The sequence below is a fragment of the Borostomias antarcticus genome, assembly GCF_949987555.1.
Source record: "Borostomias antarcticus genome assembly, chromosome: 2".
Lineage (NCBI taxonomy): Eukaryota > Metazoa > Chordata > Actinopteri > Stomiiformes > Stomiidae > Borostomias > Borostomias antarcticus.
The window spans coordinates 41,630,522-41,653,859 of NC_140235.1; the positions used below are offsets into that span (position 1 = coordinate 41,630,522).

General features: G+C 48.1%; 4 protein-coding genes across 4 annotated transcripts in view; 2 read left to right on the forward strand and 2 right to left on the reverse strand.

The window, feature by feature from the left end:
• Positions 1 to 1,818, forward strand: part of pdcl (phosducin-like) — an 8,123-nt gene extending 6,305 nt beyond the window's left edge. The window contains exon 4 of the mRNA XM_084461549.1: positions 1 to 1,818. This exon is cut by the window's left edge and continues 124 nt beyond it. Coding sequence (XP_084317675.1) covers positions 1 to 434 — 434 coding nt within the window. The 3' untranslated portion in view covers positions 435 to 1,818.
• A 3,180-nt stretch (positions 1,819 to 4,998) lies between these two features.
• Positions 4,999 to 8,511, reverse strand: rpl28 (ribosomal protein L28). Its single transcript, XM_084461594.1, has 5 exons — positions 8,478 to 8,511; positions 7,640 to 7,730; positions 6,062 to 6,185; positions 5,337 to 5,455; positions 4,999 to 5,135 (listed from the first exon to the last, which is right to left on the reverse strand). Exons 2-5 carry the CDS (start codon positions 7,718 to 7,720, stop codon positions 5,046 to 5,048), a joined length of 414 nt encoding a protein of 137 aa, XP_084317720.1. The 5' UTR covers positions 7,721 to 7,730; positions 8,478 to 8,511; the 3' UTR covers positions 4,999 to 5,045.
• Positions 8,512 to 8,807: 296 nt separating this feature from the next.
• LOC311326845 (uncharacterized protein) lies at positions 8,808 to 14,120 on the forward strand. The gene is made up of 7 exons (XM_084459823.1): positions 8,808 to 9,102; positions 9,321 to 9,435; positions 9,918 to 10,030; positions 11,495 to 11,594; positions 11,881 to 12,002; positions 13,484 to 13,578; positions 13,724 to 14,120. Exons 1-7 carry the CDS (start codon positions 9,012 to 9,014, stop codon positions 13,790 to 13,792), a joined length of 705 nt encoding a protein of 234 aa, XP_084315949.1. The 5' UTR covers positions 8,808 to 9,011; the 3' UTR covers positions 13,793 to 14,120.
• Positions 14,121 to 14,316: 196 nt separating this feature from the next.
• The window catches only part of sec16a (SEC16 homolog A, endoplasmic reticulum export factor), a 21,839-nt gene continuing 12,817 nt past the window's right edge, over positions 14,317 to 23,338 (reverse strand). Inside the window, 7 exon segments of the mRNA XM_084455739.1 lie at positions 14,317 to 16,093; positions 17,844 to 17,909; positions 20,226 to 20,285; positions 20,896 to 20,967; positions 21,560 to 21,654; positions 22,020 to 22,169; positions 22,513 to 22,630. Coding sequence (XP_084311865.1) covers positions 16,016 to 16,093; positions 17,844 to 17,909; positions 20,226 to 20,285; positions 20,896 to 20,967; positions 21,560 to 21,654; positions 22,020 to 22,169; positions 22,513 to 22,630 — 639 coding nt within the window. The 3' untranslated portion in view covers positions 14,317 to 16,015.

The following is a 23,338-nucleotide window of genomic DNA, read 5'->3' on the forward strand; positions in this document are numbered from 1 at the left end:
AGGTGTACGAGCTGACCACCGGAGAGGACTTCCTGGAGGCGCTGGACAAGGAGGACAAGAGCACCATGGTCATGATCCACATCCACGAGGCCGGCGTGCCGGGCTGCGAGTCCATGGCGGGCAGCCTGCTGTGCCTGGCGCAGGAATACCCGCTGGTCAAGTTCTGCAGCGTCCGCGGCTCGGCCATCGGGACCAGCGCCCTGTTCCGGGGCAGCGCCCTGCCCGCCCTGCTGGTCTACAAGGCCGGCGAGCTGGTGGGGAACTTTGTGCGCGTGACCGACCAGCTGGGGGACGACTTCTTTGCGGTGGACGTGGAGGGGCTCCTCCAGGAGTACGGTCTGCTGCCCGACAAGCCGCTCCTCGTCCCCAAGACCATCCGCAGCGCCGCCGGCGCCCAGCTGAGTGACCAGGACTCTGACCTCGACATCGACTAGAACCAGGCCCAGCTGATGCATGCGCACGCACACACACGCACACACACACGCACGCATGCACGCACACACACACACGCACACACACACAACAGTAATCTAGAGACCCAGACATGCTTACAGACTCTGTATAGTCACGCAGCACACGTGATGCACACGCACACACACACACACACACACACACGTGCAATGACTGAAACTTGACGGTGACTAAATCCCGCGGTATACTTGCTTCTTTTAACTCCACGTATAAAGATGGCTTCCTCACGTCTCCAGTGCTGACCATGCAGGTCCTCCCAAACCAACACGGCGCTAAACAAGCGCTCGTCTGCGTCACGCAGACTCAAACACAAGAACAGCGCAGACTCAAACACAAGAACAGTGCAGACTCAAACACAAGAACACAGACTCAAACACAAGAACAGTGCAGACTCAAACACAAGAACAGCGCAGACTCAAACACAAGAACAGTGCAGACTCAAACACAAGAACACAGACTCAAACACAAGAACAGTGCAGACTCAAACACAAGAACAGCGCAGACTCAAACACAAGAACACCACAGACTCAAACACAAGAACACGGCAGACTCAAACACAAGAACACCACAGACTCAAACACAAGAACACGGCAGACTCAAACACAAGAACAGTGCAGACTCAAACACAAGAACAGTGCAGACTCAAACACAAGAACAGCGCAGACTCAAACACAAGAACAGCGCAGACTCAAACACAAGAACAGACTCAAACACAAGAACACCACAGACTCAAACACAAGAACACCACAGACTCAAACACAAGAACACGGCAGACTCAAACACAAGAACACCACAGACTCAAACACAAGAACACGGCAGACTCAAACACAAGAACAGTGCAGACTCAAACACAAGAACAGTGCAGACTCAAACACAAGAACAGCGCAGACTCAAACACAAGAACAGACTCAAACACAAGAACACCGCAGACTCAAACACAAGAACAGACTCAAACACAAGAACACCGCAGGCTTCAGTCGCACAACAACAAACACACAACACCACACCACCAGGGCTGTGAACCGGACCTTAACATTCCCTTTTAACCATGGTCCAAGTCACACTAGCTCATTTAAGTAGGGAACACAAATGAACATTTTATTTGATATTATGCACAGTGAGAATAATATGCAGACATTACACCTAGTAAGACATTTTCATTTATTTATTCTGTAATTGTGGAAAAAACATGTCTGTTTGTTGTGCATATTCATGACTGTACTTGACCCAGTAGAAGATTATAAACCATGTCCATAGGGACCTTTTGTTAGTTTTATACCTTTTATATGTGTTTGGTTTCAGATCTGCTCAGATAAAGATAAGGATAATAAAGGAAGTTGGATTTGACTGCTTGCCTGGTGTCTCTAAGGACGAGGGGAATCATGGAATTCAATCAAGCTTTATTTATACCCCAGTCCAAATAACACTGAATAGCTCAAACACATTTGCCGTGTAGCAGAGTAATTACATATCTTTAATCAACATCAAGAAACAATATTACACAAGTTATGAAATGGACGTAAGAGTAGAGATCAAAGAGCCTGGGAGGCAGAGGAGGAAGTTTCATGTTTATGGTGGACGATGACATCACACCCACATTCTGGCCTCCTGGCTTTCCTCAAGATGGGGGCAAACACAGATGGTGTGACAAACATGCAGTATGTCCTCTAAACATTAAACACAACAGTAAATAATTAAATATTACCACGAAGTCTTGGAAGCCTACAGCTTTCTGACCATTTTACAAAAGCACCCTAACAAGACAAGACAGAAAGTTTTACAAAGTCAGGCATCGATCTAGAGCCTTCCAATCCAAGAATGATGTCCAGTTCTGATCCGTTCTCTCTCTCTCCCCCTCGCTCCATCTCTCTCCCTCTCTCGCTCCATCTCTCCCTCTCTCTCTCCATCTCTCTCTATCTCTCTCCCTCTCTCGCGCTCTATCTCTCTTGCTCCATCTCTCTCTCTCTCCATCTCTCTCCCTCTCTCGCTCCATCTCTCTCTCCCTCTCTCGCTCCATCTCTCTCTCCATCTCTCTCTTTATCTCTCTCTCCCTCGCTCGCTCTCTTACGACGATAAGGGTCAATCCAGTGATCCACTCAGAGTAGCCTAGACCAGTCCTATGACGAGGAGCACCGGGACACAGGAGAGGAGGAGGAGGAGGAGGGGGTTGTGTTCCTGGACAGGACCAGCGGACCCGTGGAGGTCAGGTCCACACAGAGCGTTCTCCAGCAGGAGATGAGTCTCAGCACTGATACCTGCAGAAGAGGGGACAGGAACGTTCCGGAATGAAGGATATGATATATCACACCTGAATGATCCAGCATGATGACTGGGATGGTTCAGTTACAGGCATCGCTGCGTTCAGCTCCTTATTCCAGTTCCAAACTAGTGCTTCCGTCTGTCACCTGCTGTTCCATATGGAGAACGAATACATTTCTTCTAATTGTTTGGCTTCGGTCATCTCTTTAGAGAGAGAGAGAGAGAGAGAGACAGCAGGAAAGAACGGAGGGGCGAGAGAATAAAAACTGACCGTGTTGTGACCACTCGTCCCACAGGTGTTGAGTGACCTGGTCATGGGCGTGGTCCGGGTCTGAGGTTGAAACAAACAAGAGCTTTGATGACATCACACAGGTACGATGACACCAGGCTACAACCTTCAACTACAAATACAGTATTTCAGAGACATTTCCTGTGTCGGTAATAAAAACAAGGCAGAATATACAGTAGAACACATGGAACCCAGAACAAAGAGCACATAGAACGCAGAACAAAGAGCCCATAGAACCCAGAACAAAGAGCCCATAGAACCCAAGCCCCCCGAGCGGAGACCAGACCAGAGTGGTGCTGCAGCAGCTGTCTGAGTTCCCGCAGCGCCTTGGTGAGGTTGTCCAGCTGGTCGTGGAGGCGGATGTTCTCCTCGATGAGGTCGTGGAGGGTGTCCTGCAGCTCAAACCCCCCTCCTCCTCTCAGCACCAGCAGGGCCAGGAGCAGCAGCCTGAGTCCAGTTCCCCTCATCCTGACCGTCACACTCCACCATCCCAGAAGCACTCAACACTCACCCTCACCCTCATCCTCAGTTACATCCGAGCTCCAGGGATGAGCTGCGGTTCACCAATGAAAGTTCTCTGGGTTCAGATGTATATCCGTGAGGCTGGAGGGGAGGTGTTCTGGGATCAGATGTTGATCTGTGAGGCTGGAGGGGAGGTGTTCTGGGATTGCTCCCCGCGGTGGAAAGCTGAGCTACTTTCAAACTAATCAATGCTCCGTTTCCATGACACGCCATCACAGACGCACTGACAGAGCCTCCTCCATCAGATTAGGAGCAGAACATTTTCACTATGAACATCCCATAATGCAACTACATACGCTTTCATTAGCATCACACTTCCAGAAGAAAAATATATGCATCATTTGACTTTCAATGACAACTTTGTATGGGGGCTGTGGGGGAATCAATAAACGATTGGGACACACTCGCCTTTGATTTTTAATTAGGTGCAACCCATTTGGTCACATGCTGGGTGGCAATCGTTCATGAGGGTAGTTAGAACCTCTCTCTGGGTAGTTAGAACCTCTATCTGGGTAGTTAGAACCTCTCTCTGGGTAGTTAGAACCTCTATCTGGGTAGTTAGAACCTCTATCTGGGTAGTTAGAACCTCTATCTGGGTAGTTAGAACCTCTATCTGGGTGGGTAGAACCAGTGGGCATAGGCCAGAGAAGGACCTCTAAAAAATAAATACACAATAGAAGAGTGACTCTAGTGGTTGAGGGCATTCAATGACTGTACTCTCAACTGAGCAGCTGTTGGACACTAGCTGCTGTTGTGACAGGTTGGCAGCAATCCGTTGTTTAGCACTGCTCTAGCCTCGTTTTCACCCCTCACCCCCTCTCCAGAAACCCTCCACCCCTCCCCTCCATCCCTCCCCCTCCACAGGAGCAGTGAAAAGGCTGGTCTAGCCTCGTTTTCACCCCTCACCCCCTCTCCAGAAACCCTCCACCCCTCCCCTCCATCCCTCCCCCTCCACAGGAGCAGTGAAAAGGCTGGTCTAGCCCCGTTTTCACCCCTCCCCTAAAACCCTCCATCCCTCCCCCTCCACCCCTCCCCCTCCACAGGAGCAGTGAACACCAGGCTGGAGCAGCGCTCATATGCTCATGCTAAACATAACAGATAGTGAAGCGTCTCATAGAACAGTGAACTGAGACCGGTAGGATTACACACTGAGCTTCCTGCTGAGTGATCAAAGAAATTGTCTCCATGTTTCAGATTGATGTTACACATCAGAAATAGGGCTAAATGTCTCAAATAGCACACTACTCCCCCAAAACAAAACTAAATATCCAATCAATTCCCAGACCAGAGAACCACAACGGAGAACATCAGCCCTGGGTTGGTCTGTTATGGGCAGTGATCCTGGTCTCTGTGCTCATTCCATTCTACAAGCTAACAGACGCTAACATCCAGCGGCAGAGCCACGCCTCACACCAACGCTAACAGATAATCAACTTATTGAAGACCTGAGACTGGGAAATGTTTTTCCAAACCAAAAACAATTTTATTCATCATAAATGTGTATTTATGCGGTCTTGGTGGCCCTGGAGCGCTTCTTCTTCACCACCACGGGCTTCTGGCTCTTCAAGATGGCGCTGGCCCGACGCAGGGCAGCCTAGGAAACAGAACACGCTGGTTTAGTTGGTTCAGAACCGACCCGTCCGGATCCATCTGACGGACCACGGATACTTTCTAACTCAGACTGCATTTTTCTGAAAAGACCAATTCACTACCACCGGGACACATTCACAACAACGAATTGGAGGTTAAATGAACGTCAGTTTCCCAGCCGAGAGGAGACAGGAAGTGAGCTCACCATGCGCAGGTCCTTCCTGTAGTTGTTCTTGCGGATGATGTGGCGGAGGCTGCTCAGCGTGGCGCGGGAGTTCTTGTTGATGGTGATCTTCTCATACGAGGTGGCAGGTTTGCGCTGACCTGAGACACAGAGGCAGGGTTTCATTACCACGGCTGAGCTGAGACACAGAGGCAGGTTTCATTACCACGGCTGAGCTAGGCAGCGCGCGGGACTGACCAGCTCATACACACAGGGCGGGATTCAAACCCACAAACTCCCACTTCCAAAGTCCTCTAGGGAGAGGTTTGGCCATGTGGTGTAATAAGCCATGTGGTGTAATAAGCCATGTGGTGTAATAAGCCATGTGGTGTAATAAGCGGTGGTGTAATAAGCCATGTGGTGTAATAAGCCGTGGTGTAATAAGCCGTGGTGTAATAAGCCGTGGTGTAACAAGCCATGTGGTGTAATAAGCCGTGGTGTAATAAGCCGTGGTGTAACAAGCCATGCGGTGTAACAAGCCATGTGCTGTAACACGCCATGTGGTGTAATAAGCCGTGGTGTAATAAGCCGTGGTGTAATAAGCCGTGTGGTGTAATAAGCCGTGTGGTGTAATAAGTCGTGTGGTGTAATAAGTCATGTGGTGTAATAAGTCATGTGGTGTAATAAGCCATGTGGTGTAATAAGCCATGTGGTGTAATAAATCATGTGGTGTAATAAGTCATGGTGTAATAAGCGTCCATGTTCACCTGCGCGTTTCTTCAGCACCACCACCACGCCCTTGCCGTCGGCGGCAGGCTGCACCCCCACCGTCTTCCTGTGGACCAGCCCATTGAACCGGTAAGAGTTCTTGGACTTCAGGTTGTTGGGCTCCTATAGAACAAGAGAAAATACACAGAATACTTTAATAAAACCCTCATGGAGAAATTATCTTGTTGCAACACAACACAGTTAAAACACTGAACACACAAAGACACAACGAGGGCATTTAAAAAGCCGATACCAATTTATACAAAAACACAAGTTCTTAGAATGGTCTGACCCATATTATTGTATCGATATGATGACACTTCTTGCATAGATTTAGATTAAGGTTGCCCATTATTATCACTCAACTGATGAATAGGACCTCAAAATATTATTCTGTCTATAAGATTCAGTATACTTGCCAAGAAAAAAATAAAAAAAATATTTTAAAAAAAAAGTTCTCAATGACTTATTTTTAAATTCCTTGAAAGAAAGCTACCGGACACAAGTGCAAGAGCAGTGGTAGTGTGCTCTGTCCCAATTATAAACCACGAAAATATCCAAACTACAGCTGATCAGAGATTCCCTTTACGAGTGATTAGCAGCAGCAGCTTTGGGTATATTTGGGCTGTATGAAAAAACGCTGTATGAAGAGATCCTGGGAGAAAACTCACAGTTGGAATGGATGTTGGACACTTAAACCCCCCCACCCACACCCACACGCCCACACACCCACCCACCCACACACACACCAGCATCAGGACTTCAAGTTTAATGAGCTCAGGACACCAGAGCGCTTCTTAGAGATGATAAGTTGAAGGAAACCCAAGTGAGAGGATGATGCTGCCTGGTCAGTGTTTTCACACAGAGCCATCAGGAGCAGATCAAGCTTGAATGAATCCAGCCTCGAGACTGAGGGATTCAACATTAACAAGCTAAATGTGTGAAGGTTGTCAGAGCCGGTCGGTAGGTTGTCAGAGTGTACTCTGGTCAGTACTAAGTGTGTGAAGGTTGTCAGAGTGTACTCTGGTCAGTACTAAGTGTGTGAAGGTTGTCAGAGTGTACTCTGGTCGGTACTAAATGTGTGAAGGTTGTCAGAGTGTACTCTGGTCGGTACTAAATGTGTGAAGGTTGTCAGAGTGTGAAGGTTGTCAGAGTGTGAAGGTTGTCAGAGTGTGAAGGTTGTCAGTGTGAAGGTTGTCAGAGTGTGAAGGTTGTCAGAGTGTGAAGGTTGTCAGAGTGTACTCTGGTCGGTACCAGATGTGTGAAGGTTGTCAGAGTGTACTCTGGTCGGTACCAGATGTGTGAAGGTTGTCAGAGTGTGAAGGTTGTCAGAGTGTGAAGGTTGTCAGAGTGTGAAGGTTGTCAGAGTGTGAAGGTTGTCAGAGTGTGAAGGTTGTCAGAGTGTGAAGGTTGTCAGAGTGTACTCTGGTCGGTACTAAACGTGTGAAGGTTGTCAGAGCCGGTCGGTAGGTTGTCAGAGTGTACTCTGGTCGGTACCAGATGTGTGAAGGTTGTCAGAGTGTGAAGGTTGTCAGAGCTGGTCGGTAGGTTGTCAGTGTACTCTGGTCGGTACTCACGGTGCTGTAAGTCTGTCCGTTCCTCTTGATGAGGAAGCTGGAACAGTTCCTAATAACCATCCACTGCAGATGAGACGACATGTTGGCAAACCTGCATATACGAGAGAATCATGTCAACACAACAGGACAGTAACCCGGGCCAACAGCACAGTAACCCGGGCCAACAGGACAGTAACCCGGGCCAACAGGACAGTAACCCAGGCCAACAGGACAGTAACCCAGGCCAACAGGACAGTAACCCGGACCAACAGGACAGTAACCCGGACCAACAGGACAGTAACCCAGGCCAACAGGACAGTAACCCGGGCCAACAGGACAGTAACCCGGGCCAACAGGACAGTAATCCAGGCCAACAGGACAGCAAAGACCCCAATACCCATCTAGAGATCTAGCACACGTTAGCTCACCATCCAAACTCATTCATTCACTTTACACATCAACTATGTTAGTGAGGGTGAAACTGCAATATTAACAGGCTAGCTAGGTTAGCTTCTTAGCTCACCAAGCTATCTAACAAACCATAAGAAGCCGGGATATGATTTGTAAACATATCCAAATACGTGTCTGTAAGAGAATTAGACACAAACTGTGGAACAGTTCCAGCAGCTAACATGCTAACGTTAGCATGCTAGCCATCTGCTCGAGGCCTAGCTAGCTTAGACACGCTGACATCATCATATCCCGACGTTTCACTGTCTAAACACGAAGAGATGCATCACATAAGATACATAACGATGTAAGTTACTATTCTGATACATGATGGGCGACTTAGGTGGAATATATTTTGTGTAAAATCCTCATTTTCTTCCCGAGGAGCAGAACGCGGAGAGCACGTTACCTTTCAGCGGAGGAAGAGGATGGGAAAGGGCGGAAGCCGGATCACACGGACTATTTGAGAGATACCTGCGCGTTAAAAATCACTTTTGTAAAGTGATAATCAACAGAGAGATAAAGCACTGGTACTTGTCGGTGTTTACTGTAAATTCGCAGACAAGAAAATCCCTTTTATTGATATTATAAATCTGAAACAAATGTTTACATTGCGCACTATTTGTTTGAAGAGCGTGTCGGAGGGAGATCATCCTGGGACTCGCGGTAGCACACAGCCTACGTCATCACCCTGCGTCCCTCTGTTTACGTTTCTGTATTTCTCCCATAGCAGCACGAAGTCATTTGTATATATTCAGAGACTGAAATGCACAGCCATTAAGTGACATAAAATAATAGGTTTGATAACTCCCAAATAGAGCTATGTCGCTATAAACATCCAGGATGAATGACATGTCCAGGTGACTTTTTGGACTGTACTGACTGTACACATCCTCGACTGACTTGAAGGGATGCTGTAATCTAACCAGAGCTGAGAGGAGTCATGGATGACGGCGAGGATCTGGAGGTTGTTGGTGAACAGCTGTATGATCTGATTTATCCCAAACACGCAGAGATGGCAGGGAAACTCACAGGTGAGTAGGGGTCCCCCATAACCTCTGGATGCCAACATGTAGCTAGTCACTCAGAGCTGTTAGCTGTGCATGTACAGTCAGTCGAGTGAGTGAGTGAGTGAGTGAGTGAGTGAGTGGATGAGTGAGTGAGTGAGTGAGTGAGTGAGTGAGTGATCAATCCATCCATCCATCCATCCATCCAGGAACAACATTATTGAGTCCGGATGATTGTTTTGCAGGCATGTTGCTGGAGCTCCCTGGCCCTGTGCTCAGCCAGATGCTGCAGGATGAGGCCATGCTGACGGAGGCCCTGGAGAAAGCTCTCAGAGCGCTGCAGCTGCCTCAGGGAACCAGGTCAGAGAAGCACAGTCCAGAACCTTCCGTCATATGGGTTATAAGAGAAACACAGTCCAGAACCTTCCGTCATATGGGTTATAAGAGAACGCACAGTCCAGAACCTTCCCTCATATGGGTTATAAGAGTAGCACAGTCCAGAACCTTCCGTCATATGGGTTATAAGAGTAGCACAGTCCAGAACCTTCCGTCATATGGGTTATAAGAGTAGCACAGTCCAGAACCTTCCGTCATATGGGTTATAAGAGTAGCACAGTCCAGAACCTTCCGTCATATGGGTTATAAGAGTAGCACAGTCCAGAACCTTCCGTCATATGGGTTATAAGAGAACACACAGTCCAGAACCTCACATATGGGTTATAAGAGAATGTTTAGATACTTAGCTACTGTGCTCATTAGTGAAGTGACTGTACCTATAAATTGAATACCAGTAATATGAAAACATTCCGGCTTGGCTCTACCATGGTCTGTCTCCTCAACAGTAAGGCGACATCTCAGGATGACGATGATGTGTCTGTGTCCTCTGACTCGCTGGGGGAACAGCTGTTTGAACTGGTGGACATCTACAACACAGGCCACACTCAGAAGATCACAGGTAAACTACAACACAGGCCACACTCAGAAGATCACAGGTAAGCTCTACAACACAGGCCACACACACAAGATCACCGGTAAACTCACTCAATCAATGTATGCTCAGTCAACATTTCAACTGCAGTATTCAAACCGATGGTTTCTCACTATTGGTTTACATTACAGTAATTTATCAGGCGCTTTTATCCAAAGCGAGTTACGATAAGTGCATTCAGCATACTGTAGATAGTCAAGAGAACTACTAGACTAGGAATCATCAGTGCATCTCCTTTCTAAACAAGCATCTAGGAGCTTAAAGGAGTAGTAAAGGGAAAATGCATGTTTAGCCCTGTTTTAAGGTTACTTATGATCATATACAATGGTTCAGATCAAAAAGTTGACAAAACTAGCACTTTTGAGAAAGTCTGATAATTGCTCTACCACCGTTTTGGTCATACAATGGATGTGGGTGGGCACCTTGAAAAATCGTGTTAAACTCTCAATTTCAAAGACAAGAAACTCACCGAGGTGTTAGTTGGTGTTCTGATGTATAATTCGCCATAAAGTAAGATTCTAGTTCATCTGGAAAGGCTTTTTTAAATATTTAGCATAGAACTATTTAGTCGCAGCACATACGTGTGTAAACTTCCGCAAACTAGGTAGCCTAGCAACAAATAACAATAACAATAGCTACCGTAACTAGTTCCGCTTCCTGAATCCCCTCTGCGGATTGATCTACACATCTACAACGGTCGCTTCAATACAGTCAATGGATTTCATAAAATGATCAATAAAACCCTACAGGATTCATACTTTGCGGCGAATTTGATGCCAGAACACCAACAGACACCAATTACCCCCTCGGTGAGCTGCGTGTTCAGGTGTGTTAATGTGTTGTCCTGTGTGTTCAGGTGTGTTAATGTGTTGTCCTGTGTGTTCAGGTGTGTTAATGTGTTGTCCTGTGTGTTCAGGTGTGTTAATGTGTTGTCCTGTGTGTTCAGGTGTGTTAATGTGTTGTCCTGTGTCTCTGTGTGTTCAGGTGTGTTAATGTGTTGTCCTGTGTGTTCAGGTGTGTTAATGTGTTGTCCTGTGTGTTCAGGTGTGTTAATGTGTTGTCCTGTGTGTTCAGGTGTGTTAATGTGTTGTCCTGTGTGTTCAGGTGTGTTAATGTTTTGTCCTGTGTTGCTGTGTGTTCAGGTGTGTTAATGTGTTGTCCTGTGTGTTCAGGTATGTTCAGGTGTTGTCCTGTGTCTCTGTGTGTTCAGGTGTGTTAATGTGTTGTCCTGTGTGTTCAGGTGTATTAATGTGTTCTGTGTGTTCAGGTGTGTTAATGTGTTGTCCTGTGTCTGTGTGTTCAGGTGTATTAATGTGTTGTCCTGTGTGTTCAGGTGTGTTAATGTGTTGTCCTGTGTGTTCAGGTGTGTTAATGTGTTGTCCTGTGTGTTCAGGTATGTTCAGGTGTTGTCCTGTGTCGCTGTGTGTTCAGGTATGTTGCTGGAGCAGCATAAGGAGGAGGTGTTGAGTCTCCTCTCGGCGCCGGCCCTCCTGGAGGAGCGGGTCCACCGGGCCCTGAAGACTCTGCAGGAGTGAGTGACATCATCATTATCAGGAGATTAACTCCTCCCACATTATCTTCAAGAGATATTACACTACATACTCTAGGCTTCTACCACAACTCCATTTTGTTTTCTAAGCTACTGTCTAGGGCAGGCAGGACTTATTATGCACTGCTGCCACTTTTAATTCATTTGAATCTGGTTGTTTGCTGTGGATGTTGGAGCATCTGGAGATCATATTTGGGAGCGTTCTAGTCAGACGTTCATGCTACTCTTCTGGGTGTTATACGTGTGTGTCTACGCTGTCGGACTGCAGGCAGAATGTGGAGGAGACGGATGTGAGCGACTCGTCTGACGCTGATGACACAGAGAGGATGGGAGAGAGGCTGTTCTCCCTGGTCCAGGAGATGGACGCAGCGCACGCTAATGACATCACAGGTAATCACTTACTAATTAATCACGAGTAATCAAGTATCTAGTGGACCATGGTAGTCACTAGCCTATGTTCTTTGAATAGAACTATGTCCAAGTGCCCTTTAATGCGACTCATTGCCCTATAATTTTCTCCATGGCCAAAGGTCGGAGGATAATTGACCTATGACCCTGGAAGGTTTTGGTCTGGTCCGGTTTCAACTCCTCTACTGCATCTTTGAGTTCTGTGAGCCTCATATATCTATGAGCCTAAGAGCTTGGCTGTTGTGTGGTTCTGGTTCTGGTCTAGTGTGGTTCTGGTTCTGGTTCTGGTTCTGGTCTAGTGTGGTTCTGGTTCTGGTCCTGGTCTAGTGTGGTTCTGGTTCTGGTCTGGTCTAGTGTGGTTCTGGTTCTGGTCTGGTCTAGTGTGGTTCTGGTTCTGGTTCTGGTCTGGTCTAGTGTGGTTCTGGTTCTGGTCCTGGTCTAGTGTGGTTCTGGTTCTGGTTCTGGTCTGGTCTAGTGTGGTTCTGGTTCTGGTCTAGTGTGGTTCTGGTCTAGTGTGGTTCTGGTCTAGTGTGGTTCTGGTTCTGGTCTGGTTCTGGTTCTGGTCTGGTCTAGTGCGGTCTCCTCTCTCTCTGCAGGCATGCTCCTGGAGGTGGACTCTGGTTCTGGTTCTGGTCTAGTGTGGTTCTGGTCTAGTGTGGTTCTGGTCTGGTCTAGTGTGGTTCTGGTTCTGGTTCTGGTCTGGTCTAGTGTGGGTGTGGTTCTGGTTCTGGTCTGGTCTAGTGTGGTTCTGGTTCTGGTCTGGTCTAGTGTGGGTGTGGTTCTGGTTCTGGTCTGGTCTAGTGTGGTTCTGGTTCTGGTCTGGTCTAGTGTGGTTCTGGTCTGGTCTAGTGAGGTGTCCTCTCTCTGCAGGCATGCTCCTGGAGGTGGACTCTGGTTCTGGTCTGGTCTAGTGTGGGTGTGGTTCTGGTTCTGGTTCTGGTCTAGTGTGGTTCTGGTTCTGGTTCTGGTCTAGTGTGGTTCTGGTTCTGGTCTGGTCTAGTGTGGTTCTGGTTCTGGTCTGGTCTAGTGTGGTTCTGGTTCTGGTCTAGTGAGGTGTCCTCTCTCTCTCTGCAGGCATGCTCCTGGAGGTGGGTTCTGGTTCTGGTCTAGTGTGGTTCTGGTTCTGGTCTAGTGTGGTTCTGGTTCTGGTCTGGTCTAGTGCGGTCTCCTCTCTCTCTCTGCAGGCATGCTCCTGGAGGTGGACTCTGGTTCTGGTCTGGTCTAGTGTGGTTCTGGTTCTGGTCTGGTCTAGTGTGGTTCTGGTTCTGGTCCTCTCTCTCTGCAGGCATGCTCCTGGAGGTGGACTCTGGTTCTGGTTCTGGTTCTGGTCTGGTCTAGTGTGGTTCTGGTTCTGGTCTGGTCTAGTGCGGTCTCCTCTCTCTCTCTGCAGGCATGCTCCTGGAGGTGGACTCTGGTTCTGGTCCTGGTCTAGTGTGGTTCTGGTTCTGGTCCTCTCTCTGCAGGCATGCTCCTGGAGGTGGACTCTGGTACCGTCGGGCAGATGCTCAGTGACAGGTCCGTGTTGAAGCTGGCTGTTCAGAAGGCACAAGCAGCACTGGTAACTATTGATACTAGTCATTGTTCATACTAGTTGATTGATTCATATAGAAAAACACATAAACATGATCCTGAACTGTGCCAGATGAATTGCCAGAATATTCCAATTCCAATTCTATCCTTTGTGTTTTTTTCCTTCTTGACAGGAGAGCATCTGGACCCAGCAGGATGAGGGAGACGGACGGACCTGGTCCGGTTCTGTTCAGTACTCATGAGCGCTCAGATACTGTGTTCAGTGAACACGCGTGTAATGTGCCATGATGCATCATGGTCTAGCATCCTGTCTTTGTCCTGTACAGAACATGCACTGATGCCCAGGAGTGTTTGAATACTGTGCTGCAGCACTAAGCAACTATTCCAATGTGAAAAACAAACCAAGGCTACAGACAGACGTGTCCTCGGGGACGATGGTGCCACCATCTTGTGACTGAGTCTCCATGCAGAACCAGAGTTATAATACGCTATCATTTAGTTTGACTACACTCAGGATTAGTCAGTGACATTAAATTAATTCAGTGAATTTACAACCTTTAGACGATGTGAGCTGCCAAATTGTTTGTGATCAACTGCAGATGTGTGTTTTGGTATTTGAAAAAAAACGTTGCCAAACCTCAGTTACATCTAATAAAGAAAGTTAATATAATGAAACACGGACACACGTTTTTCTTTCAAAGTGCTAAAGAGCGCAAAAATATCTTTATTACCATGTTTTTTTGTGTAGAATTTTACAAGGGTGAATCCTAAACACAAAATCAATAGCATTTCTCAGACAAAATGGAACCTTTGGGAAATCATGATGGGGTGGTCTCTACACACAAACATATCAGGAGCCGAGGAGAAGCAAGGGATTCTGGGGGACAAAATCATGACACAAAACAGCAGTCAAAATAAAATAAAAGGAAACGGCAGTTGAGTAAAATTAATTTCACAGATTTTAGGCCATTTTCATCTGCAGAAGCGGCCAATACAAATGATCGGAAAGTGAATCCAGGTATTATATTATCTATTATGAATCTAAAATGCATTTCAAAGCTAAACCAAGAGGAAAGAAATTAGTTGCTCTCCACACAAGCTTTATTGACTACAGCTCATAAATACAATCAATCAGATATACAAATATTTGGATAGATTTATTTTGTACGACATTTAAAAATGATGTGTTTTAGTCCTGAATCCTGTGTTTGTGAAGATCAGTCTAAGTTGTCGTTGCTCTCGGAGGGGAGAGAGCCAGAGTTAAGACCCCTAGCGCACGGCGGCGTGGTGTTCATACGCTGCAAAGAAAATTAAATAAATATCTAAAAAGAAGAAACATTCCATCACTCCAAAATGTCAATCTTCACTGGGGGAGGGGGGGTGTCGAAGCCTTGAAGAACAGCGCCCCCTGCTGCCCCGGGAACCTAACTGACCCCTGGCCCTGCCCCACCTGAGCGCTACACAGTTCATTATGGGGGGTGACCTCAGTCATTCCCCCTCTGACCCTCCACATAAACACAAGCGACCTCCAGGACACCGGCGAGGAGCCAGACACTAGCATGCACGCACACACACACAATCACACACAAATACTAGCATACTAACTGATAGAGGTGCAACTCGTCTTTCTGTCTCTTACACGCACGCACGCACACACAGATGACCAGAGGGACCTCAAACAAACTGAAGGGAGGATTTAACAAGCTTGAACTCCCAATCGCTGTGACCACGTACACGCATGTGACCACGTACACGCATGTGACCACGTACACGCATGTGACCACGTACACGCATGTGACCACGTACACGCATGTGACCACATACACCCACGTACATACATGACCATGTACACACATGTGCAGCACACATGATTGAGGACATTTTTGTGGACCGACCGACAGCGAGCTACAGAGATGCTGGTCGCATCCCAAAAACAACCCAGAACAGGCCGTTCCTCTCAGCTACAGTGTTGTGTGATGGTGGGGGCGCCCGAGCGCTGACCTGCCCTCGTCTCACTGTGACGGCGGTCATTGGAGGACGATACGCATCCCATGGTCAAGTCTACATGAGATCACAGCGTGCACGGTCACTGTGCACCATGTACGCCTAGCGTAAGCCTGTGTGTGCGCGTTAGTAAAACCCATGTGGGGAAAAACCGTCCGATCTCAGTCTGTACGAAGGAAAAAGCCCTTCGTCAACAACATCTGGCCTGCAAAGAAAACGGTAAACACATCATCATCATCATCATCCTCCTCGACGAAAGCATCAAGACCGAGGCGGAGAGACAAGAGATGAACGAGTGGTTCGATGACGACGATGATTTCATGATGTACGTAGTCATAGGTCATAGGTCATAGGTCAGTTGGGGGTCCTCTTCAGAGAGGAGGGTCTGTGTGCTTCAGCCGGTCCCAGGGTTGCCTGGGCGACCCGTTCAGTCTGTCAGAGAGCGGTTGTCTGGGCGATGGCTACTTCAGCACGGGGTACTCCCTCTGACCGCCCAGCCGACCGGTCCGCAGGCGCCCTGCCCCCGACGGAGCGCTGGCCTGGGGGAGACGGGGGTTAGAGAGGAGGGAGATTGGGATTAGAGATGAGGGAGATTGGGATTAGAGAGGAGGGAGATTGGGATTAGAGAGGAGGGAGATTGGGATTAGAGAGGAGGGAGATTGGGGTTAGAGAGGAGGGAGATTGGGATTAGAGAGGAGGGAGATTGGGATTAGAGAGAAGGGAGATTGGGATTAGAGAGGAGGGAGATTGGGGTTAGAGAGGAGGGAGATTGGGATTAGAGAGGAGGGATATTGGGATTAGAGAGGAGGGAGATTGGGATTAGAGAGGAGGGAGATTGGGGTTAGAGAGGAAGGAGATTGGGATTAGAGAGGAGGGAGATTGGGGTTAGAGAGGAGGGAGATTGGGATTAGAGAGGAGGGAGATTGGGATTAGAGAGGAGGGAGATTGGGATTAGAGAGGAGGGAGATTGGGATTAGAGAGAAGGGAGATTGGGATTAGAGAGGAGGGAGATTGGGGTTAGAGAGGAGGGAGATTGGGATTAGAGAGGAGGGAGATTGGGATTAGAGAGGAGGGAGATTGGGGTTAGAGAGGAGGGAGATTGGGATTAGAGAGGAGGGAGATTGGGATTAGAGAGGAGGGAGATTGGGATTAGAGAGGAGGGAGATTGGGATTAGAGAGGAGGGAGATTGGGGTTAGAGAGGAGGGAGATTGGGATTAGAGAGGAGGGAGATTGGGATTAGAGAGAAGGGAGATTGGGATTAGAGAGGAGGGAGATTGGGGTTAGAGAGGAGGGAGATTGGGATTAGAGAGGAGGGAGATTGGGATTAGAGAGGAGGGAGATTGGGATTAGAGAGGAGGGAGATTGGGGTTAGAGAGGAAGGAGATTGGGATTAGAGAGGAGGGAGATTGGGATTAGAGAGGAGGGAGATTGGGATTAGAGAGGAGGGAGATTGGGATTAGAGAGGAGGGAGATTGGGATTAGAGAGGAGGGAGATTGGGATTAGAGAGAAGGGAGATTGGGATTAGAGAGGAGGGAGATTGGGGTTAGAGAGGAGGGAGATTGGGATTAGAGAGGAGGGAGATTGGGATTAGAGAGGAGGGAGATTGGGATTAGAGAGGGGGGAGATTGGGATTAGAGAGGGGGGAGATTGGGATTAGAGAGGGGGGAGATTGGGATTAGAGAGGGGGGAGATTGGGGTTAGAGAGGAGGGAGATTGGGATTAGAGAGGAGGGAGATTGGGATTAGAGAGGAGGGAGATTGGGATTAGAGAGGGGGGAGATTGGGATTAGAGAGGGGGGAGATTGGGATTAGAGAGGGGGAGATTGGGATTAGAGAGGAGGGAGATTGTGATTAGAGAGGAGGGAGATTGGGATTAGAGAGGAGGGAGATTGGGATTAGAGAGGGGGGAGATTGGGATTAGAGAGGGGGGAGATTGGGATTAGAGAGGGGGGAGATTGGGATTAGAGAGGAGGGAGATTGTGATTAGAGAGGAGGGAGATTGGGATTAGAGAGGAGGGAGATTGGGATTAGAGAGGAGGGAGATTGGGATTAGAGAGGAGGGAGATTGGGATTAGAGAGGGGGGAGATTGGGATTAGAGAGGGGGGAGATTGGGATTAGAGAGGGGGGAGATTGGGATTAGAGAGGCTGGTGCCGGTCAGAAGTAGGAGGAGTAGGAACTGAGGAGGCTGAATCCTACAATGTGACAGCGATGTGTGACGAGGAGTGAGTTTCCACAGCAGATCTCAGGGTCCTGTCCAGAGTTCTCTCAGTCAAGACTCTTTCTCACCTGTGCAAACTGGGCGGGGTTATAGAACGTCACGCCTCCAGTGGGAGGAGCTCCCTGGGCAGGTGGCTGGGTGGTAGGTACCTGCACAGAACGACATGAGTTACTACGGCAACCAGGTGTCGCAATCCTGTCTCCTCTCTTCTGTGGGCGCATACTAGGCCACAGAGAAAGAGGGGCGCGGCTTTCCACTCTGATGTCACAACAAATAGACATTGTCACATGATGACATCATCACACGATGACTCCATCACACTGTGAAAGCTGGGGGTCAGGGGTGATGAGGCGGATTAGGCCACACCCCCGCTGGTGGCGGGTGTTAATAAGCATGCGTAGCGTGGAGGGTTAATAATCACTGTGCGTTGCCATGGGAACGGTTCCAAGTAGGGGCCGTGCCTGTCTCCAGCATGGTTTCCATGACAATCCTATTTCTGAGTGCACTGTGTTGCCTCTGTGTGTGAAGTGCGCTATACCAATAAAGTTTGATTTCATTTACTGTAGTGTGGTTCCTATGGTGTCTCAGAGTGGCTAAGAGAGGAAATATTCTGTCCCTGTGAGTAAAGCCTGTAGTATACTATACTTAGCCTGTGGTATACTATACTTAGCCTGTGGTATACTATACTTAGCCTGCGGTGTACTATACTTAGCCTGTGGTATACTATACTTAGCCTGTGGTATACTATACTTAGCCTGTGGTATACTATACTTAGCCTGTGGTGTACTATACTTAGCCTGTGGTGTACTATACTTAGCCTGTGGTGTACTATACTTAGCCTGTGGTATAATATACTTAGCCTGTGGTATACTATACTTAGCCTGTGGTATACTATACTTAGCCTGTGGTATACTATACTTAGCCTGTGGTATAATATACTTAGCCTGTGGTATAATATACTTAGCCTGTGGTATACTATACTTAGCCTGTGGTATACTATACTTAGCCTGTGGTATACTATACTTAGTCTGTGGTATACTATACTTAGCCTGTGGTGTACTATACTTAGCCTGTGGTATAATATACTTAGCCTGTGGTATACTATACTTAGCCTGTGGTATACTATACTTAGCCTGTGGTATAATATACTTAGCCTGTGGTATACTATACTTAGCCTGTGGTATAATATACTTAGCCTGTGGTATACTATACTTAGTCTGTGGTATACTATACTTAGCCCACGGCATACTATACTTAGCCCACGGCATACTATACTTAGCCTGCGGTATACTATACTTAGCCTGTGGTATACTATACTTAGCCTGTGGTATACTATACTTAGCCTGTGGTGTACTATACTTAGCCTGTGGTATACTATACTTAGCCTGTGGTATACTATACTTAGCCTGTGGTGTACTATACTTAGCCTGTGGTATACTATACTTAGCCTACGGTATACTATACTTAGCCTGTGGTATACTATACTTAGCCTGTGGTGTACTATACTTAGCCTGTGGTGTACTATACTTAGCCTGTGGTGTACTATACTTAGCCTGTGGTGTACTATACTTAGCCTACGGTATACTATACTTAGCCTGTGGTATACTATACTTAGCCTACGGTGTACTATACTTAGCCTACGGTATACTATACTTAGCCTACGGTATACTATACTTAGCCTACGGTATACTATACTTAGCCTACGGTATACTATACTTAGCCTACGGTATACTATACTTAGCCTGTGGTATACTATACTTAGCCTACGGTATACTATACTTAGCCTGTGGTATACTATACTTAGCCTACGGTGTACTATACTTAGCCTACGGTGTACTATACTTAGCCTGTGGTATACTATACTTAGCCTGTGGTGTACTATACTTAGCCTGTGGTATACTATACTTAGCCTGTGGTATACTATACTTAGCCTACGGTATACTATACTTAGCCTGTGGTATACTATACTTAGCCTACGGTGTACTATACTTAGCCTACGGTATACTATACTAAGCCTGCGGTATACTATACTTAGCCTGCGGTGTACTATACTTAGCCTGTAGTATACTATACTTAGCCTACGGTTCTAAATCACTGTGCCACAAATCAGGCGTTTTGGCTCCACGCAGGCGCAAGTACACCGCGGGGTTAAGGGTCACACCCCCTCTTCCTCACATCACATTTCTGATTGGCCCGACTCTTACTCCTCTCCGCCAATCAGAGGGCTTGGAGTTGATTAATTGGTTGAGAGGCAGTGAGAGAGGAGCTGAGCTGGAGACGGACGGACGGACAGACAGACGGACAGGGGAGGGGGGCTGCAGGCATTTTGGACGGTGGGGGGGAGGGGGGGGTGTGCAGCTGGTGAGATGAGCTGGGTGGGTGTGTGAGGGGGGGGTGTTCGGATGTGGCGGGGGGTGGAGGAGGGGCGTTCGATGCCCAGCTAGAGGTACCTGGTTTAAATGCTGACTCACTTCGCGTGATAAGGAACTCATTGAGCTAGAACGTGACAGCTGACGGGGGGAAGGATAAAGGTGACGGACAAACACACAACCAGAGACCCAGATGGTCGTTAATCCCATGCAGCAGATTAAACCCACTCAACCGTCAACATCAGAAGATCTGATCACTAAGCTCAGGTGAGGATATCAGGTGGGATTAGATTAGATTAGATGAGATATTATCACTCTGACAGCCGGTGGACTGGATGATGACGTCATGACCTGGCCAGGCGCTTGAGAGGTTAAAATGAGGTGAACTGAGCTGGACATGGACCCATCCACTCACGTGACCACACTCACTCACTCACTCACACACTCACACACTCACACACTCACACACACACACACACTCACACACTCACACACTCACACACTCACACACACACACACACACACACACACACTCACACACTCACTCACTCACACTCACACACACACACACACACACACACACACTCACACACACACACACACTCACACACACACACTACACACACACACTACACACACACTACACACACACACACACACTAGATGGCTGTTAAAGAGTGGAGCGTCATGTCTCAGTGAGGGCGTGGGAATCGCAGACTATGTTCCTAACGGAGTTCAAAGGTCATCCTACCTCCCCTGACAGTGACCCATCAGGCATGGGCGGAGCCTCAGGACCCGGGGGTAACAACGTGGGGTTGAACATCTGCAGATAAACAACAACAACAACAAATAAGAAACATGAAGAATCAGTATTCTACCTTAATAGAACGATCACCATTCCCTTTCACTTATGATCCAATACGATATTACTACGGTAATATATAACAGAATAGATTATTATTGTGAGTGTGTGTGTGTGTGTGCGTGTGTGTGTGTGAGCGTGTGTGAGTGAGCGTGTGTGTGTGTGCATGTCTGAGTGAGTGTGTTTGTGAGTGTGTGAGTGAGTGAGCGTGTGTGTGAGTGAGCGTGTGTGTGTGTGTCTGAGTGAGTGTGTGTGTGTGTCTGAGTGAGTGTGTGTGTGTCTGAGTGAGTGTGTGTGAGTGTGTGTGTGTGTGAGCGTGTGTGTGAGTGAGCGTGTGTGTGTGTGTGTGCGTGTCTGAGTGAGTGTGTGTGAGTGTGTGTCTGAGTGAGTGAGTGTGTGAGCGTGTGTGTGTGTGTGAGCTTGTGAGCGTGTGTGTGTGTGTGTGAGCTTGTGAGCGTGTGTGTGTGTGTGAGTGTGTGTCTGAGTGAGTGTGTGTGTGCGTGTGTGTGTGTGTGTGTGCGTGTGTCTGAGTGAGTGTGTGTGTGTGAGTGACCTGTGGTACAGCACTGGGGTTGGGAGCGCTCTGCTCCTCCTGACTCCCTACTGCCTCTGGGACACTGCCCTCCATGGGCTGCTGCTCCTCTGGAGCTGAGAGAGGAGAGAGGGAGGGAGAGGAGAGAGGGATGGAGGGAGGGAGGGAGGGGGGGAGAGAGGGAGGGAGGGAGGGAGGGAGGGGAGAGAGAGAGGGAGAGAGGGAGGGAGGGGAGAGAGGAAGAGAGAGGGAGGAGGAGGGAGAGAGGGAGGGAGGAAGAGGAGGAGAGAGGGAGGGAGGAGAGAGGGAGGGAGGAGAGAGAGAGAGGGAGGGAGGGAGGGAGGAGGAGGGAGGGAGAGGAGGAAGGAGGAGAGAGAGAGAGAGGGAGGGAGAGAGAGGGAGAGAGGGGGAGGAGAGGACATGTTAATACAGTGGGACAGATGAAGCCAGATTGTGACCCTCGCTGAAGCGTGATGCCCACCTGCTCCAGGGACGAACAGGCTGGCAGGCATGGGCATGGGCGCCAGGGGGGCGAAGAAGTCTGCTGGGGCGGGGGCGGAGCCACCGGGCCTGGCGCTGGTCCGACCGCCCGGGTTCAGAACGTCCACGTAGCGACTCTTAGTCATAGTACCTGAGAGAGAGAGAGAGAAAGAGAGAGGGAGAGAGTGAGAGAGACAGAGAGAGAGAGAGAGAGAGAGAGAAAGAGAGAGAGAGAGAGAAAGAGAGGGAGAGAGAGAGAGAGAGTGAGAGAGAGAGAGCAACTGTAACAGGAACATTCTACTACAGTATATAATATGAATCCAATATAATGCAATATAAATCTCTTTTGAGACTGGATGCAAATCACAATTCCTCCAGAATAGATTCATTCATGCACAGTTTTCTTTATTGTTCTTTGTTGTCTGCTGAAGGAGCAGTCCAAGCCCCCGTGATCACAGTGAACATCCAGGGCTCATGGTTCATGTGTCCCTCACCTGCTCTCCTGGAGAACATGTTGAAGGGCGGCCCTCCACCAGGGGGCGCTCCAGGGCCTCCCGGAGGCCCAGCCATGGAAGGCATCTTTGGGAAGCCGGAGGGAGGGGGAGGAGGGGGCTTGCTCTGGGGGGGGGGGGGGTAGTTGAAGGTAATCAGATTACTACAACATGAACAGGTGAGATCTATTAATAGAAAGATAGAAGTACTCCTCACAAAGGAAGTGGTAACTAGGGGTTGCACAATTACAGGAATATTCTCAAACTTCCCGTGGGAATTAACAGGAAAACATAATTTATTCCAAAATTCCCATAAATTTCAAGTTTATTCTTTTAATTCCCAAAAGTTAGTAAATATTTTTGGAATTTTGCAACCCTTGTGGTGACAGTGAAGGACATCCTCTCAGGATAAGACCTCTCAGATAAGACCTCTCAGATAAGACCTCCCAGATAAGACCTCCCAGATAAGACCTCCCAGATAAGACCTCTCAGACCTCTCAGGATAAGACCTCTCAGACCTCTCAGATAAGACCTATCAGGATAAGACCTCTCAGATAAGACCTCTCAAGATAAGACCTCTCAGATAAGACCTCTCAGATAAGACCTATCAGGTTAAGACCTCTCAGATAAGACCTCTCAAGATAAGACCTCTCAGATAAGACCTCTCAGATAAGACCTCTCAGATAAGACCTCTCAGGATAAGACCTCTCAGATAAGACCTCTCAGATAAGACCTCTCAAGATAAGACCTCTCAAGATAAGACCTCTCAGATAAGACCTCTCAGGATAAGACCTCTCAGACCTCTCAGATAAGACCTCTCAAGATAAGA